Source organism: Electrophorus electricus, chromosome 16 (genome assembly GCF_041902795.1).
Source record: "Electrophorus electricus isolate QZ-2024a chromosome 16, ASM4190279v1, whole genome shotgun sequence".
In the NCBI taxonomy this organism is placed as follows: Eukaryota; Metazoa; Chordata; class Actinopteri; order Gymnotiformes; family Gymnotidae; genus Electrophorus; species Electrophorus electricus.
Window position 1 is genome coordinate 24,375,001 of NC_137512.1, and position 20,000 is coordinate 24,395,000.

A 20,000-nucleotide genomic window follows, 5' to 3' on the forward strand; every position below is an offset into this window, starting at 1 on the left:
CACGCACACATACACACACAATCACACACTACAGTCCCAATACATACCAGAGTGCACACACACACACACACATTCACACACTACAGTCACAATACATACCAGAGTGCACACACACACACACACACACACACACACACATTCACACACACTACAGTCCAAATACATACCAGAGTGTGCACACACACACACATTCACACACTACAGTCACAATACATACCAGAGTACACACACACACACACACACACACACACACTACAGTCCAAATACATACCAGAGTGCGCACACACACACGCACACATACACACACAATCACACACTACAGTCCCAATACATACCAGAGTGCACACACACACACACACACATTCACACACACTACAGTCCAAATACATACCAGAGTGCGCGCACACACACACACACGCACATGCACACCTACACACACAATCACACACTGCAGTCACAATACATACCAAAACACAAATACATACACACGCACACACACATTCATATACAAATACATACCAGAACACAAATACACACACCCACATTCACAAACTAGTCAAAATACATTCCAGAGCACAAACACACACACATAAACATTCACACACAAATACAAATACACACACATAAACATTCACACACAAATACAAATACACACACATAAACATTCACACACAAATACAAATACACACACATAAACATTCACACATCACATATTACAGTACATCACAGTACATATCAGAACACAAATACACACATACACATTCGCACACAAATAAAAATGTACACAAGATAGTGCACAAACACACATTAAAATGAACAACACATGCACACACACACACAGTGACAGGCAGTATCAGGGGAGAAGTGTTAGAGGATGACTCACACTCTCTCCTTCAGAGAGTACAGAGGAGTGTGTGAACAAGGGATAGAGAGGGAGGGGAGAGGGAAGGACAAAGAGTTAGAGGTAGAGGAGGAAAGGATGAGAGAGAGAGAGAGAGAGAGGGATAGAGAGAGAGAGAGAGAGAGAGAGAGAGAGAGAGAGAGAGAGAGAGAGAGAGAGAGAGAGAGAGAGAGAGAGGAGTGGGCTTTCCTCTATAGATATGATCTCATCATACAGTGTTCATGGTGCTGAGGTCAGAGTGGTGATGGGTAGCAGCTCTGTTCATAGTACATTAACACACACACATCACATATACGCACACACACACGCACACACACACACGCACACACACTCACACACACACACACGCACGCACACGCACTCACACACACACACACACACGCACACACACGCACGCGCATACACACGCACACACACACGCACACACACACACGCACACACACGCACACACACACACGCACGCACACGCACTCACACACACACACACACACACGCACACACACGCACGCGCATACACACGCACACACACACACATCACATATACGCACACACACACACACACACACACACGCACACACACGCACACACACGCACGCGCATACACACGCACACACACACACATCACATATACGCACACACACACACACACACACACACACACACATACACACACGTGCATACACACACACACACACACACACATACACACATGCACACACACATACACACACACACATCACACACACACATACACATCACATATACGCACACACACATGCACACACACACACACACATACACATCACATATATGCACACGCACACGTACACACACACACACACACACGCACACACACACATCACACACACACACATACACATCACATATACGCACACACACATGCACACACACATCACACACATACACATCACATATACGCACACGTACACACACACACATCACACACACGCATCACATACACGCACACACACACATCACATATACGCACACATATACACACACACACACCGCATATACGCACACACACCTCACATATATGCACACACACATCACACACATACACATCACATATACGCACACGCACACGTACACACACACACACACACACATCACACACACGCATCACATACACGCACACACACATCACATATACACACACACCATATACACGCACACACACATCACATATACGCACACACACACACACACACACACATCACATACACGCACACATACACACACACACATCACATATACGCACACAAACATCACATATACGCACACACACACATCACATATACGCACACATACACACACACACACCGCATATACGCACACACACCTCACATATACGCACACACACACATCAAATATACGCACACACACATAGACACACATCACATATACACACCAATTAAGCCTACAAGAGTCGCATACTCACATATAGCCTGTACATCTGAGACACACACAATCATATGCACAAAGCCAAACACACACAGGCCCATGCACACATCTCTTTAGAAGAGAGCTGACAACCAGGCACCGGAGCAGGTAAAGGAAGGCTTCGCTGACTGCTGAATACTAATCATTGTTCCTGGACCTCATTTCAAAAAAAGACTTAAAACTTAATTTCCAACAAGGAATTCCAAATGAACATATATAGTGAGACTTATCTGGAGCCCAGTACGGAATTATGTAAGCAGACGCTCCAGTGTGTGGGAAAGCAGACTTCCAAGGCCTGCGTTAGGCGTTTAAGTTCCCTCCGCCTACTGAACAGGCATCGCTCTGATTTTGTCCCACTAAAGCATGATGGGAAGCAGTGAAGTAGACAGCTCAGGTCCAGCAAGAAAAAATTTCCTCCCAAGAATTCGGTCCCAACCACCTATTAATTAACTCACGCCAGCAGGTAGAATTCATGAATGAAATCACCTGGGTGATGGAAGCAATGTGACAGGACCTTAACTTTTAAAACTCTGCATCACATGTTTATCACAGTTCACAGTTCAGCGTCTTACTATGGAAACACGGAAATGCCATTTTTTAGAACGCTCCTGGATTATCGCTCACCTCTTTCAGAAAGAAAACCCAGGAAACAGCTGCTCAGCCTATTACATACTTCCCAAAAAGTCAACAATGTGCAGAAAGTCCAGAACGTCACCCCTGATACACCGCTGATGCTGACACTCGGACCCGCAGAACTGTGGTCGGGGTCTTGTAGCACAGCTCTTCAGAGAGAACCCAACTGGTCTCAGATACAGGAGGCTCCCAATCCCCTGGATGCTTCTGCCTGCCACTAAAACATTTCTTCAACCCTAACAGAAAAGCCTGATCTTTGTCACCAAGAGATCAGTTTGGGAATTTTTATACTGAGTAAATATATAGTATAGCATAGTACACAGTATAGTATAGTATATACTGTAGTATAGTATCACAGTATAACTGAATAGCATGAATATTACAAGTTTCAGGTTTCTGGCTCTTAAAATTGTATTTAAGATTAATATGGAGGGATCTGAAACTGTAACCTTGCACTCCAGAGCGCCGAGGCTACAATTGCGCGAGACCGTCACAATCTCCTCCAAGGTTATCGTTACATATTGGAATAGTTCTTTACTTTAAAAGAAAGATCGACACAGGTGGCTACAAAGGGTTTGTAATGTCTGAACAGATGCTCCCAGAACCCCTGAACCTGGTGGAGAATGCCACCTCTGTCTGTCTGTGAGAGTCCAGACTGTGGGAGTCTTGAGAGTGATATAGTAAAATGATAAAAGTGAAATGCAGTGAGAGGTGTACCCCCCCTTCAGACACACACACACACACACACACACACACACACACACACACACACACACACACACACACACATTCTGCAGCAGGCTGAAGTCCCTGTTCCCAACAAAATGGATGTGTGTCAGGACACTGCTGAAAACACACTGTGTCCAGCACAATACACGCTCTCTCTCTCTCTCTCTCTCCCTCTCTCTCTCTCTCTCTCTCTCTCTCACACACACACACACACACATATTTATTCTCAGTTAAGGAATTGCAGTCACACTGATACTGCCAAACATAGAGAGAGCAACACACACTGACAGACACCGATGGACAGACAGACAGACAGACAGGCAAACAAACACTCCACTGCTGAGTCTGGAATTTAGCACAGGCTCCAGTGCGGCATCACACCATACAGCCTGTCCGTCCAACAGCAGCGCACAGCATCAGCCCAAAGTGCTCAACCCTCGTCCTCATCACTGGTCCCTCTCTCTCCATGTTCCTATTGGCTAGCACACTAGTGGTGAGTCATTGTGAACTCACTGTCACTCACTGCCCCACACTAGCCAAAGGCAAAGGAGATGTAAGATCCCCTGTCCCCATTAAGTGCGTGTGTCCAAGGGACACAGAAAGGATGAGGACATGAATGCAGGTCAGCGGGCCATAGCGCACCAGTGAACACTGCTGTAGTGTGTCCCTCATTCTCCCACTGCCTCTAAACGAGATAACAGTATAGAGATAATATAACTACTTCTGACCATAAACGAGTCAGCCTGTCAACTTCAGCCACCACCACTCGAAACATAACATCCCACCTAAAATCTGGAAACTTCAGGATTAAAAGCGGGGACGGGAAGGTCTGAGTCGTCTCATCACATATTAAAATCACGTAGTTGTGCAGGTCGGGCTGCACATTGGACCTCGCTCCTGGCGGCGGGGAGACTGGGGCTCCATCACTTTCCCAACAGCAACTTCGCCGCGCGGCTGCGTCCCGAGTTCACGGCGACACGCGCAGCCAGCGCGCTCATGCGCGAGTACGCCGAGAAGGACCGACGTCGTTAACGGCGCAGCGACGTCGGACACGGCAGTCGGGTTACATGCGTGGATAAAAGGAGACGACGGACGAGACGACGGGCGCTTCTGGAGAGAAGAACTTACCCGATGTGTCCAGGGCGCTGTTTTGAACATCTGCTGCCACGGGCTCTGCCTTCTCTGCCCAGTCAGAAAGCAAAGCGACGACAAAAAAATAAAGGTTCGCTTGGCAATTTCTCGACCAGCTTTTCCCTGCCGTAGTGAACCGAGACGCGAGTGATGTCGGTGCGGTGTTGCGCTTCCAGCTGTGCGGACGACGACGCGCTCCTCTGGGCTCCGGCTCGCTAGTGCGCGCGCCTCTCCGCAGTGTTCGCGCATTCGCCTCGGCTCGAGCGCTCGAGCGCTGGCCGTCCTCTGACGTCAACGCATTCCAGCTCGCCCCGACTTCTTCGCAGGCGCTTTAGCGCGAGCTCTGCGAGAGGCAGGGGATACGAGAAGAAACGTTTATTTAAAAAGCGGGAATAAAAAAGCTCTTATACAGTCGGCTGTAATTAAGTAGGTTATTAAATGATGATGATGTGTGTGTGTGTGTGTGTGTTGGCGACACATTACAACGTCATTCCATGCTAATTTATTTGCGGTTAAGCGCGAATAAAAGTCCCCATGCACATTATCTAAGCAGCGTCTGAACATTTCGGTCACGTCACTCTTATGATCTGATTCTGTCCAGCTACAGCCGACCAGACAAGTAGGTGAAAATGAGTCAGAGAAGGGAATGCGCTGTTTTGAGCAAAACTACTGGTAGCTGAACTGAACTCAGTGTCAGAACGGGAGGTCATTTTTGACATTCCTAATGTCAGGATGAGCTAATCAGGATTCCGTACATTCCCACTTTCGTGCACTCTGCTCAGTCACGGCAGCCGCGAGCCGTGCGCGGTGACCGACAACCGCTTCGCGCTCGCGGACCTGTGCACTTGAATTGAGAAGACAGCGATGACATCAGAATACATAACCTCCCCAGATCGGGGGGGCTATGTCCATTCCTTGCTTTGTCTTGTATCTTTTTTTTAAATTTTTATTTTTTTGTTATTCAGGGGAGTAACAAATGCAAATCACACACACACACACACACATACACACACACACACACACACACACACACACACACACACTACTGTGAGACCAATTATGAAAAAAGTTATGATCTTGAATGAAGGAATGAAAAACAACTGTTCACTATCCGATTCGTTATGTCACTGCTCAATAATGCCTTATTATGAAACAGGTCACTTGGGTTTACCATGTAGTCTGCCATTACCACACTGTGTCTCTTGGGAAAGGCACCGAGTGTAGTGCCGACATCTCCAGAACAGAGCATGCTGGTGTGTAGCCCAGCACTGCTCCTGTCTGATTCAGGTTTGGTCAGGACTGTGTCCTTCCTGAGTCCAGCCAGGTGTGGCAGTGAGCAGGCGGAAGATCTAGGTATACTGGCTGGATGTCAGACTCTGCGTGATCATAATGAGTCACACTTAGACTCTCACACTGCTGCCACAATGTCTCCTTCCACGGGACGATCCAAACCGCACAGTTACGTGATGCTCCGGGAACAGGCCTGTTTGTGGGATCGTAGCGGGAGCGCTGTGGCATGAGCACTGTGTGTGCTACTGTAACTTTGGTTCCCAGGCTAGTCCACGCAGACACACTCTTCTGTCCTATCAAAAGACGGGGGTTGGGGGGCACGACTTTTCCAGGGAAGTCACTGACATTCACTATGGGTGGAGAATCCTCGAGTTACTATGGGAACCACTTCCATAACTAGCTGACTCAGAGTACATTGTGTAGTCGTTCAGAGGAGTCATGTGCATGACATGCACACTTTCAGGAGACGACTGATATTTCCTGTCACCAGACAGTGATGTGCTACCCACCATGACTGCAGGACACAAGTTAGTCATCTCAGTTTATTCACAGAGGCAGAGATATTTTTATTGGATTAATGGCTCTTGGTCTGGATTTGTAATTTAGTGATACTCAAGTTCCTATTTTTTTTTAAATGATGTACATCCCAAGTGTCTTTCACCTTGACAATGTGAGAAGTTTACATGGTATATGGCCAGCGTATTACAGCATACAGAGTTTGGTAAATGAAGGATATGCCTGAGTGTCAGAGGGGTAGTGTTTATTACAGTTATGGCCCAGGATAATGGCAGATTACTGTTGAGAAATATTCTATTAGAATTGATTTTTTGTTGAGTTTTTATGAGGCAGTCAAAAGGAACCATGTAAATATATAAAGGCCACAGCCATGTCCAATACTCCGTGGATCTGTTCGAAATTGATTTGATAGTCACTGTAAACCTAAGCACTTTAAAAAAAGACTGGATGGAAAAATATAGAAATGGCAATATGCAGGCCCAAAAGCCCAGATGAGTTAAGCGTTACAGTAATGCGACGCAATGTCGCCACCTTGTGGACATCTGCGGTATACAACCACTGTTGTGTACCCATCTACTCGAAGATGGCAGAACATGAGGAATTCAGTAAATATTCCTTTTAATATTTAAAAGCTCAGCAGGCCCAAACTCGAAGCTTCACAAGAGTGTAATGTCAGACATGTGTCTAGAGTTTTATGTTAATGTGACTCACTGATGACTTCTGTGCCTTGTTGCAGTGTCGCTGCTAGATCCAGTTTTAGGCTGAACAAATTGTGAAAGGTTTGCAAACACCTAAATGTATTTAAAAGTAGTGAACACGCAGCAGACAATAATAGTTGGAGTGTTTATACCTTCAAATGGTATGTTGGTAAGGTCACGCTGATGTAATCTTTGATTTTAGTGACACATACCAGTAACATGGTCTTTTAATTCCCAAAGGTATGAGATAATCATGTATGTGCATGACTTTCTGATCCTTCAGACCCAACAGACTCCCTTATGTGGCCCATGTTAAAGGCTCCTAGTCGCACAGGAATGTGATAAAAACCATGGAAAGAATGGCTGTACTTAGTTGTTCAATGTTGGTGGAAACAACCTGACCCAGTAGTCAGAACTGGGAATTCCAACTGGTATATTAACCTTTTGTGTTATCCTTTATACTGAAAACTGAACCTAAAAGTAAGAAATATTACTAAGATTAATCTTGTCTATTAACATTTATTCATAGCAGGGTCATTTGATTAGCTGCTGGTTATATTTCTCATTTTACTAGCTTGTCATCTTTTTAGCTAATTAACCTAAGTAGGTTAGTTAGCAGTGCTCCCTTTTATATAACCAGTGTCCTAGCCAAACTGCCAAATGCATTTGCTTTAGTGGTCTAATGTGTGTTTTGGTGGGTTAATCATATGCGTCCAGCCTTAAAATCTTATGCATTATTAGCTTCTCTTCTGCATTTCTGACTTCAGTGAATTTCTAGTGCTAACCCCGCACGCTTAAAAAAACCTGGAATAAACTGACTGTTAAGCATTCAAGTGTTTGGAAAGATGCTGGATCATTATGGGAAATGTGGCTAGCTAGCGAAATAACGAACATTAGAAACTTTACTTATGAAATCTTCCTAAACTTAAAAAAAACATTTTAAACAATTTTAAACCATTTTAAAACCATTTTTAACTGACTCAAAAATTTGTTTGAATAATCAATTTTAGTGACTTTCATGTATTCAAGTATTATGACCTTGATATGATAAAAAAACAAAAACACAAACACAACATCCACCCAAAACCCCCAAATGACTTTAATCACATCTTGGGACTACATGATGTGTTTACAGGTCACACTATTAGAAGTGTAATGAAGCTTTTCTTCTATGGACTGCAGTTCATGAGTGGAACCTGTATGGGAGAACCCATGGAGGTTTAAGAGTACAGAGACTACATCCCAGAACCCACAGAGGTGTAGGGAAGGCACATTACACTATAAGGCCCCTGGAGCTGGAAAAGGGAGACTGAGGTGGATACCAGCCCAGAGAGAAGCTTCTGGAAGTGACCTAGGAGAGGTGCTTCATCCAGAAACCCTAGACGTGCTCTCGTCCTTCCCAGAGCAGAGTAAGTAGTGTGATTCAGGGTCTCTTACAAGGACAACGTGTCGCTGCAAATTGTGCATCAGCCGCCAAAACTGTTGCAAATGTCCTGAGGCTGGCGACTCAACACAGAGTGTCTGCGCATCCTCAGGGTGGTGTGGACTATGGCGAGCACTCCACGGGTCTCGGAGGCTTTGGTCCAAAAGCAGTGTGCCACCCAGGACCTGGGTTTATGCCTCGATGGATGATGTGTTGCACAAGTATGGGGCAGACGCCAGAGAGACCCAGAGAGGACCCCCTCGGCACAGGTAGGGTCGTGTGCTGGGGTCCAGCACGATGCAGGAGAATGTGCTCAAACATTAAAAACAAAACAAAAGCACTAAAAAGCAATAAACTACATTAAGATAACTAACATTCTAAAATGATTCAGATATCGTTTAAAAGTAATAACTTAAATTAAGGTACAGCTTCCTAATTTTTAAAACTTTTTTGAGCTTTTGAAGTGCATCAGCTTTATTGGGTTGTAGAACTGCAAACCATTTTTTAGTTTGAAAGATTAGTTTGAATGTTCAATTTGCTACCTCACATAGTAGGTAGCAGCTTTGGGTTGCAGCCGACAAAGCAGCGTTAGTGGGAATGGGAGGGTTCTATAAAAAGTGCACACCCAGTTTGTTTCAGATGTGTTTGTAAACGTCCGCAAAAACAGAGCTTACAAATCCATTTACAAATGTGTTTTATAAAACGATCAATGCACGGACACGCCGAGAAAGGCTAACACAGGCTGGAAGCCCCGACACAGAGTGCAAGCCTTAGCATTCCTAAACCGTCGGTCAACTGACATCAAAATAGAAGAATAGTGTAGTAATAATAACGTCCAGACGATAAGGGCATCTTGGGAGGCCACCCGACGCGGCTGCAGATTATGTTTCATAGCCAAGAAATGCCCCCAGCGCGTCGGGCGCCATGGCGGTCCGCTACGGTACCACGCGTGGGGACGTCCTCAGCCTGGAGGTGGTGCAGGGGGCGCCGTCCAAGGTGCGACACCACATGCAACATAAAATGACCCTTTTATTGTGTTATTCCTATAGCAAAACAGTGTGGCGGTTTTGGATGTTGTTTAAATGAGTTTTTTCCACCTGTACTTTATCTATAATCCTAGTAGCTTGTCGACAGCTATATATCATATAGTTTTACACAAGGTATGTTATAAAATACATTTAAAATTGTATAGACAAGAAATGTCCCATTGCACAATGGTCTAGAAAACTTTGGACTATAAATCTATAAAAGTTTGGATTTTTTGTTGTTTAAGTGAGTCACTTTGCAGGCGGTACTGGCCCAGTAAGTGTGTTAACGTGACCGTGTTTATATTCTGCGTGGGCGGCACGTAGAGGAAGCGTAATGACGTCGCCCTGCCCCCGGAAGAACATTGGCATTATTATTATTATTATTATTATTTTGGCATTTCAAATCTGACAGACGCGAGAAGAAGAAAAGAAGATCACAGCCATCCTGGTGGTTTCCAGAAGAGCTGTTTTAAGACATGACCTGCGTGTGGTTTAGAGCAACCCTGCACCTCTGCCGCCTGCGGTTAGCGTCCGGTTGTGGAACACGCAGAAAATATGATTGTGTGAAGGTAAGCGGCGACCTGGTCTGCACCTGTTTACTAGCCGAAAAAACGAACAAACGTAGGAAAATTGTGTATAAAAGCACTCCGCTGCCTCAAACAGCTGTAAGATAGATCAGCTAATAAAACAGCGCCAAATAATGGATCTAGACTATCGAGCATTACCCATCCCTCTCATGGTATAATGATAACGTAGTGGCTGGACTTTAGCGGGTCAAAGTGTAAGAATAATATCTGTCAGTGGAGCAAATTACAACCCGTTTCGGAATGAGAAGTGTTTTCTCCCCCCGTGCAGAACGGGGCCCGTGAGCGCACGCTGTCGGCTTTGCGCGCGGTCGCCGGCGATGAAGGCGTGTGCGTGGGTGCAGCACTACGGGAGCAGCACGGCAGAGATGAGTCGGTGCACAGGTGAGAGTGCGCAGGCCCAGGGTCTGAACGACGTGCGGCATCCAACAAGAAGGCATGTGTCTTGTATGTAGATACAGAGCGCTGACATATCAGGTTCAACTGAATCTTCTTGCAATTACTGTACTATCTTACTGCTTCATATTGACCTGTTGAGCGTGTCTTCATTGTCTTTGTGTGTGTGTGTGTGTGTGTGTGTGTGTGTGTGTGTGTGTGTGTGTGTAGGTGGCCCCAGTTTTTCAGGCCAGTATTCTGAGCCCTGGGTGTATTCTGAGTATGTTTGTTGTAAAGCACTTTATTGTGTGGTGTCAGATGTCGCCCCCCAGATGTTGTGGTGTTTCCCCGCTGCGTGGAGGAAGTCAGTGCTCTGGCCAAAATCTGTCATCACCACCGACTACCCATCATCCCTTTTGGCACGGGAACAGGTCTGGAGGGAGGAGTGGGCGCTCTGAAGGTGAGAGTCCATTTCATGTACAGCAGGCGTTCCTCGAGTTGTAGGGGACGCTGTGCTCTTTGTCCAACCTAAATCAGCTAACGTCATCAGCTAATTAAAGAACCAAAATGAAAAGTTTGTTAGCACAACTAGAGCAGAAGGCTTCATTTAGAAAGGTGAAAGTCATGTTTCGACTGACAGATGATATTATTTTTGAAAACGGCATCCTCACCTCTCGTGAAGATCTGTTCTCTCAGACACAGATCAATAATAAACCCAAACTGAGTTTCACTGCTACTGTAAGACTAAACTTAATCTTTTTCTGTGAGTCTAATTGATAAGACATAGCTAATTACTCTTTATAGTCTGTGTTGAGCTCTTGTACAATGCTGAAAATAAGCTGTTTAGAACTTGCTCGTATTGGAATATTGAGACGAGGTCATGGGAAGATCTGGCCTTGTCCACGGTAAGCTTAGTCTGGGGCTGATGTGCTGTACGACCATTGGCCTACCAGGAGCCGTAAGTGAGGTGTAGCTGCTGTGTTTGTCTCCAAGGGTGGAGTTTGCTTCAGTCTGAGGAAGATGGACCAGGTGTTGGACCTCCACCAGGAGGACTTTGATGTGACAGTGGAGCCAGGTGTCACTCGAAAAGGACTGAATTCCTACCTGCGTGACACAGGGCTCTGGTTCCCTGTGGGTGAGTAAGACCACGGTCCTGACCCGGTTTCTCTGGTTCCCTGTGGGTGAGTAAGACCACGGTCCTGACCCAGTCTCTGGTTCCCTGTGGGTGAGTAAGACCACGGTCCTCACTCGGTTTCTCTGGTTCCCTGTGAGTGAGAAATTGAATCCAAAATTGTCTAAAATCTCTTGGTATGCTGAAGCATTAACATTTCCTTTCACTGGAACTAAGGAGCCGAGCCCAACTCCTGAAAAACAACCACACACCATAACTTCCCTTACCAAACTTTACACTTGGCACAATGCAGTCAGACAAGTACTGTTCTTCTGGCAACTGGCAAACCCAGACTTGTCCATTGGATTGCCAGATGGAGAAGCGTGAGTCATCGCTGCAGAGAACACGTGTTCTCCACGTGCTCTAGAGTCCAGTGGCGGCATGCTTTACATTTGAGACTTTGCACTTGGTGACGTAATGCTTGGATGCAGCTGTTCAGCCATGGAAACCCATTCCATGAAGCTCTCTGCGCACTGTTCTTGAGTTCTGAAGGCCACGTGAAGTTTGGAGGTCTGTAGTGATTGGGTATACAGAAAGTTGGTGACCTGTGAGCACATGCGCCTCAGCATCCGCTGACCCTGCTCTGTCATTTTACGTGGCCGACCACGTCGTGGCTGAGTTGCTCTCGTTCCCAATCGTTTCCACTTTGTTATAATACCACTGAGAGTTGACTTTGGAATATTTAGTAATGAGGAAATATTCACGGCCTTGGTGCACAGGTGGCATCCTATCACGGTACCACGCTGGAATTCACTGAGCTCCTGAGAGTGACCCATTCTTTCAGAAATGTTTGTAGAAGCAGTCTGCATGCCTAGGTGCTTGGTTTTATACACCTGTGGCCATGGAAGCGATTGGAGCACCTGAATTTTGGATAGGCGAACGAATACTTTTGGCAGTATAGTGTATGTCTTAATTAAAGTTAGTCCTAGATGAACCAGGGCTCAAATAGAGATAAATGATGTAATTTAAACCTGGATTTGGTTTGATCTGTGTCAGGGAAACTGGTCTGAGAGTGTTTCATGTAAAAGGTAGTTAGATAACATTAATGTGCTTAACAATGAATAAAGGCCAGATAGAGTGCCCATGGTCAGACTCTGATGTAGTGCTGACAGAGAGGATGGAATATAGAGCGGTTGGATGAGTGAATCGTGTGTGTGTGTGTGTGCGTGTGTGTGCGCGCAGACCCAGGCGCTGACGCATCTCTCTGTGGCATGGCTGCCACCAGCGCGTCGGGCACTAACGCGGTCCGCTACGGTACCATGCGTGAGAACGTCCTCAACCTGGAGGTGGTGCTGGCTGATGGGACAGTTTTCTGCACAGCTGGCAGGGGGCGCCGTCCAAGGTGCGACACCACAGGCAGCATAAAATGACCCTTTTATTGTTATTCCTATAGCAAAAGAGCGTGGCGTACCCCTGCACTTGATCTATAATCATAGTAGCTTGTCGACAGCTATATGTATTATAGTTTTACAGAAGGTATGTTATAAATAAACATTTCCTCCCTCTTTTGTAGTCTTAAAGGCTGCTTGTTTGAAAAAAAAAACAGAAAACTAACATTATCGTATGAAAATGACCCCATTAATTTAAAAGCCTTTTCTCAATATCCTAACTGTCATCGTCGTGCGTCTCCAGGAAGACGTCAGCAGGCTACAACCTGACCAACCTGTTTGTGGGGTCAGAGGGCACCCTGGGGCTCCTAACCAAGGCCACGCTGCGCTTGTACGGCCTGCCGGAGAGCACAGTGTCTGCTGTGTGCTCCTTCCCCTCTGTGCAGGCAGCCGTGGACAGCACCGTGCAGGTGCTGCAAGCCGGGGTCCCCATCGCCCGCATCGGTGAGCAGCAGGGGGCGTCAGCATCACCGTCGTCATGGGGATGGGCAAGTGTTCACATTTTTGTCACCAGCATAATAACTCCAGTCTTATTATTGTTAATGATCTTGAAGTGTGTTATACAGTGAGTGCACTGATACGAAGGTAAATGGTGTGAGACTTTAGAGAAAGAGTCAGCACCTTGGAGGGGAAGGTAGTTAACCTTGGACCAGGTCATGAATAACGGCTTTGTTCAGGAGAACAGGATTAGAAGAAGTTCACAGCCCTCTCTTAAACTCACCACTTTAATGACGCACTGGCCTTCCTGGAGAAGGGAAGCATTTATTACCCAGACCTTTTAATGAATGTGTCTTGCTTTTAAAGTGATGTGATTTAACGACACGGTACTGGCTTTAGTTAAGCCAAAGTGGACTGTAGAGAGAAGGCTCAAATTTAAATAACAATTTAAATATTTAAACTTTGTAAATATTTTATAATGAAAGTAAATATGTTGTCTGTACTTGTGTACTGATTATGTGCACTCAAAAAAACACTTCTGTAGGGCATTACTATGATGTGTGTGTGTGTGTGTGTGTGTGTGTTTTAAACAATGCTGCCTCCTGTTTCAGAGTTCCTGGATGATGTGATGATTGATGCCTGTAACCGCTTCAACTCCCTGTCATACCCAATAATGCCCACCCTCTTCCTGGAATTCCATGGCAGCTCCAGGAGCCTGGAGGAACAGGTGACCATCACAGGTGTGTGTGTTTGTGTGTGTGTGTGTGTGTGTGTGTGTCTGTATAAATGAACACTTTACAAATATAAAATTGATGTTATAGAAACGTGTGTGTATGTGTCTGTTCAGAGGAGATCACACGAGAGAACAGTGGTTCAGACTTTTCCTGGGCTGAGGATGAGGAGACCCGTGCTCAGCTGTGGAAGGCTCGACACGACGCGTGGTACGCTGCGTTGGCACTGCGCCCAGGCTGCAAGGTGAGGGGGCACCCTGACTGCATAGAAAGGTCAGGGGTCAACTGAAACATAACCTTACCACATGAACAGGTCAGAGGGGTAGCTGTGAGAGTTACCACATGAACAGGTCAGAGGGGTAACTGTAAGATACCATTACCACATGAAGTTAGAGGGGGAACTTTAACACATAATTATGCATAAACAGGTCTGAGAAGTGACCGTAAAACAGTAAAGAGTTGAAAACCATAACACATTTTTCACATGAGCGAACAGGTCAGAGGGGGTAGCCCTAAAACGCTGCTGAAAAACTCCGTGACTATGATGTCTCGAACAGCTGGCTTCCCAAACCAGCCGTTTCTGAACGTGCCGGAGTGTGAGTGCGTGGTGTCTTCTGCAGGCGTACTCCACCGACGTGTGTGTGCCACTGTCTCGCCTACCTCAGATCATCGTGGAGACCAAACAGGATCTGATCACAAACAACCTCACAGGTACTAGATTGTAATCCTCATTGTTTTACAGGAGCAGATGAGCGTGTCTGGAGCGTAAAAACACGTCGTCATTTATCGACATGAATGTACTGCTTCAGCCACATTGATTTTGGAACGTTAGACTTGATTAGTTGATTATAATGAAGCTCGGTTCGGTTGTGTGCGCTCAGAGATGGCCTGTTGATGACCTGTTGGTGTTGGATTAGGATTAGTCCATCAGCATGGTGTAGAGTATGGTTTCAGTGAAGTAGGTGGTTGGGGACGTTGCTGATGGAGGCATGTTTTGCGCGTCCAGGTCCTATCGCGGGTCACGTGGGTGACGGGAACTTCCACTGTATCATGGTTCTGAACCCTGAAGACCCAGAGGAGGTGAAGAGAGTTCATGAGTTCACCGAGAGGCTGGCCAGGTCTGCTGTCCTGCTTACTTCACTTGGCTTCCACTTGGTTCTCTCTCTCTCGCTCCTTTCCATTTCCCCTTTAGCTTGCTTCCCCTTTAAATTTTAGCTTCAGTGCATATCTTGCTGTTTACATTTTAGATTCTTCTTTCATCACACCTTGTAAATTGTAATGCTATTTTGCCCTGCTCCTTGTGTATGAAGAACTCACTCCCTTTTCTCTCTCTGCACACACACACACACACACACACACACAGGAGGGCTCTGGCTATGGATGGCACCTGCACAGGTGAGCATGGCGTGGGTCTGGGGAAAAGGGCCCTGCTGAGGGAGGAGCTTGGACCCCTGGCCATGGAGGTCATGCAGGGTCTGAAGGCCACACTGGACCCCAAGAACCTCATGAATCCTGGGAAGGTCCTGTAACCCAGTTTGGGCCCAACCCAGTCTAAAGGTCACCCTCATCAGCTATTCAGTGTTCTCAGCGACTTGGTTCAAACCTAGGGTCACTCTGAGAGGGTCAGAAGCCATAACACACTCCAGCAGTGCTTCCTCAGAGCCTGTCACATGTATTGGTGGAAGCGTTTGAGAAATACCTGTTCACGCTGAGCACTGAATGTCCTGCATCACGGTGTACACTGAGATTTGTTTATTTTTTATCTTAGACGTCGGTGCATATTACACGAGTGTGTTTTTAAGCTGGGCTGTGATTCTCCTAGCTGAAGTGGCTCGGTTGAACCAGGTCAGACACATGACTCAGACACATGATAACAAAGCACAGACGTCTTCAACTTGCGCTTCAAGTACGCTCATGAACCTTACTGACCTGGGTGTGATGGAGTGACAGTAGCTTTGGTGAATTCCCTAAGAGTTCTGAACAGCAATCCTGCACGTAAGACTCTGTTAGCTAAAGCATGAGGTTATTTTCAGATCACAGTGGCGTTGTGGGTCCAGAGCAAGAAGTTATGGGTTGTCAAAGATACATTAACTTGGGGAAAATACTTCTGGCTGGTCGAGATTATTCTGTACATTTTATCAGATTTTTTTAAAGTCTCTTAATTGGTATTCGAATCATATGAAGTGGTTTTGCATTAAACTACAGAAAAATCTAAAATAAAGCTAAAATATATCAATTATTGCTATTAAAAGCTGTTTGCTGTGAGAGATGTCTTTATCCCCTCCTCCCCAACTCCCAAGTCTGAATGGTGAATTAACGTCTCTTCCAGCAGAGTACATGTGCTTAGTTTATCTCATCTTGAAATAAAACAAGGCCTTGTGTTTTCCTGGTCCCTAAACCGCCGTCTTAAATCATCTACTGTTGATGTGAATGGAAACGTATATAAAAAGAATGAATTGCTTAACCAAGTGCTAATTGCCATAAACTCAAAACAGCTTCAAAATCACTTTAAGGGTTCACACATGCCATCTTATTAAAAGGTGAAACTGTTAATATTATTTCTTCATTTTAATTATATATATATATAATACATATATTATACATAATATATATATAATATATATATATATATATATAATCATTACTCAGCCCACAGACTGCACATCAAATTCATCAGACAATTAGTTTGTACATCCTAAAAACAGGCATCCATTCACATCCTTGGAAAAGGGGGAGAAGAGAAATCGAGGAAGAGAGGAAATGAGAGGACGACCCAGGGAGTGACGGGCAGGTGTTGCATCCACACGCGGTGCTGCGCTCGGGAAACCGACAGGCAGGTCCCGCCTCCCCACGCAGTGGCGCCGTCGGCTCGCGATCCAGTCCTGTCCGCCGTTCGGACGGACGCGAGTCCTTCACTGTCGTTTTCAGGCATGAAGCACAGACAACCCTCAAGAAAAAAAGAGCTCGACTTCTATCTAACAAAAGAGAATCATTCATCAGATTGATTTGTATCCCTCAGGATTGTTTTTCTCCTGTTTTACAATTCTTACAACATGATCATCTAACAGGATATTCATTATACAGCAGATGGACTCTGGGGATTAAGCCAAAGTTTTAGTTTTTTGTTTGTTGTGAGTTGTCTCACTGGTATGTAGATGATTGTATCTCGTACTGGTATCACCAGTGCATCGGGGGTTTTATATCCACTCGTAAACAGTAACTTCCTAGACCAGCACGAAATGGGCCAAAACCCCCGTTGCACTTGCACACACACACACACACACACACACACACACATGCACACAGACAGAGTAAACACACTCAGGCCTTTACAAGCAAATTGTTCTGAATAATGATTTGGAATGACAGCTGGGTTTGTACTTAAAAAAATAAGTGAAAGGGCCTACGAGTGTTTGTTTTTGACGCGAGGAGGTAAAAGACATCTACTGTAAACTGTAAACATTTGAATGTCAGACCCAAAACACTCATTTGATCTCCCAATCCTACACAAAATGCACAAACGTATTCACCTCATTCTGAAACACAAGACCATCTCTCTCTCTCTCTCTCTCTCTCTCTCTCTCTCTCACACACAAAGTCACAGAAATGGTCACTACCCGAACAGACAAGAAAGTGTAAACTTATTCACTGCAATGCATCATTCAGAGGAAGTGCCCCAGCCTCAACACAAATTGACACCCTGCTTAAGTTTTTACACACACACACACACACACACACACACACGACTATTCTCCCCAAGACCATGTACGTTTCAACACCTAATCCAAACTCCGCCCCATATCATGCCTGCAAATAAAGAACATAAAGAATAAGCAACACTCATCTAGTCCCGTCTATTTAGCATATTCTGAGTGACGGGGCCGGGATTGCCATTGGATTGGGTGGTGTGCATGGCCCTACCCCTTCCTGTTTCTGTTACTGGGAGACTCGAGCCCTTCATCTGTTTAACCTAACTCCTCTTCTTCCTCTTCGACAGAAAGACTACATGAACACGAGGGTGCATGTAGGGCCAAGCCGAACTCCAGGGCTGGAACGTGTAACTGAGGAGCAGTGAGAATCTAGGGGTGTAGAAATCCAGGGCTGTCTGTTAAAAACAGGGGGGTGGGTGTGTGGGTGGGGGGGAATTTAGCGGTTAGCAGTCGCTAGCTAGTGTAGCAGGTGGGGGGGGGGGGTACTGAGATAAGTGTGGGAGTGACAATGTTGGCTTGACGACGTATTCCTTTATTTGGTTCTGCTTCACGATCTCCATCGGTTTGATCAAATCGCTAAATAGGTTGATTGTTTTATTTGGTTATTTCAGCGTCCAGATGCCAGATTCAGGTCCATAAAGTGCCCTGAGAAAGAGAGCAAAAGTGTGAATGAAAGTTTCTGATATTCAGAAAAAGGTATTATTTGATATTTGGGTCCTAATTTTCCAGGAGGGTCCTTTACCATGACTTAACAAGCATAACACAATCCATATGAAACTCTCTCTATGTGTGTGTGTGTGTGTGTGTGTGTGTGTGAGCTCACCTTTTTATCAGCAGTAGTATAGAGTGGTAGGATTTCAGTCTGAAGGATGCTCTGGGCAGGAGCGGTTGATCTCGAACCATGAGTCTATACAGCTGTAGACACAGATGTTTGTGGATATTTCAAATGCACTGAGATTTCTGCAAATATTCTCAAGGGACTGAAACTGCTCTTCAAACCGCTGCATATCACAGCCCAAATGCTAATGTTTTTGATTCTCCTAAAGCCCCGAACCTGAAAATATCTATTAACATGTAATAAGTGCTGCAGAGTGTTTGTTTTGTTAAGGCAAAAAATGTAGAATACAGTCAGTCTCTAAAGAAATAAATCAAAACAAACTAAATAAGCAAGCTGACAACGTGGTACAGCTATACAGGGTTCATTCTCAAATCTTCATATAATTCATAATAATAATGAATATTAACAACAACAACAATAAATATTCCTCATAATAAATTCCTGGTTTTGTCATTCATATGGAACTAGGTATTAACTTACATATGAAGGACAATACCGGGAATTTATTCAGCTGCATTTTGTGCAGAAACTGTTGAAGGCCAAACACTCCTGATTTCACTCCTTGACTCGACGTGTCAGTGTTTATGACACCCACAAAACCCCCAGTACTGCTGAGTCACTGTAGTCGCGTCCCATTGATTAGCAGCTGAGAGTCCAGAGGCAGCTCGAGTGTGTGCGCTTTCTATGAGACAAAGATCCTAAAATAGAAGCGAGAGAGGAGGCACTGTACACATGCCATTGTTTCCCAAACAGGCTGCTGTAAGCTCACGGCAGTTGAAGGGATTCAATTCTGACTCTGCTTGGACTAATTTTGGCAACCAAACCTTCCGGTGGAGATGATCACAGCATCATGGCTGGAATGCCTCATCTGCCGCTTCTCTTTATGATGTAACAATGGCAGTTACTTAATTCTAGAACGACACTAGGAATTCTAGAAGCATCCATTAAATCC

The 20,000-nt window shown here is 45.3% G+C and overlaps 3 protein-coding genes across 6 annotated transcripts in view; 1 reads left to right on the forward strand and 2 right to left on the reverse strand.

Moving 5' to 3' along the window:
- Positions 1 to 5,395, reverse strand: part of snrkb (SNF related kinase b) — a 24,250-nt gene extending 18,855 nt beyond the window's left edge. The window contains exon 1 of one of the 2 annotated variants that reach the window (XM_081699024.1): positions 4,856 to 5,395. In XM_081699024.1, the coding sequence (XP_081555150.1) occupies positions 4,856 to 5,107 (252 nt within the window). In that variant the 5' untranslated portion in view covers positions 5,108 to 5,395. The remainder of the gene's footprint in view (positions 1 to 4,855) is intronic. The other variant, XM_027029241.3, reaches the window with a different exon arrangement.
- Positions 5,396 to 9,677: 4,282 nt separating this feature from the next.
- ldhd (lactate dehydrogenase D) lies at positions 9,678 to 16,898 on the forward strand. 2 transcript variants are annotated; one of them, XM_081698958.1, is made up of 12 exons: positions 9,678 to 9,781; positions 10,226 to 10,382; positions 10,669 to 10,781; positions 11,091 to 11,232; positions 11,766 to 11,907; positions 13,126 to 13,285; positions 13,576 to 13,775; positions 14,381 to 14,509; positions 14,617 to 14,744; positions 15,121 to 15,211; positions 15,507 to 15,618; positions 15,864 to 16,898. In XM_081698958.1, exons 2-12 carry the CDS (start codon positions 10,290 to 10,292, stop codon positions 16,027 to 16,029), a joined length of 1,476 nt encoding a protein of 491 aa, XP_081555084.1. In that variant the 5' UTR covers positions 9,678 to 9,781; positions 10,226 to 10,289; the 3' UTR covers positions 16,030 to 16,898. The 2 variants fall into 2 exon arrangements, with proteins under 2 accessions (XP_081555084.1, XP_026885043.2); XM_027029242.3 differs by lacking the exon at positions 9,678 to 9,781 and having other exon boundaries at positions 10,135 to 10,382.
- A 151-nt stretch (positions 16,899 to 17,049) lies between these two features.
- The window catches only part of znrf1 (zinc and ring finger 1), a 31,497-nt gene continuing 28,546 nt past the window's right edge, over positions 17,050 to 20,000 (reverse strand). For both annotated transcript variants that reach the window (XM_081698959.1, XM_027029243.3), the window contains 2 exons: positions 19,034 to 19,125; positions 17,050 to 18,855 (listed from right to left, as the gene is read on the reverse strand). In XM_081698959.1, coding sequence (XP_081555085.1) covers positions 19,068 to 19,125 — 58 coding nt within the window. In that variant the 3' untranslated portion in view covers positions 17,050 to 18,855; positions 19,034 to 19,067. The remainder of the gene's footprint in view (positions 18,856 to 19,033; positions 19,126 to 20,000) is intronic.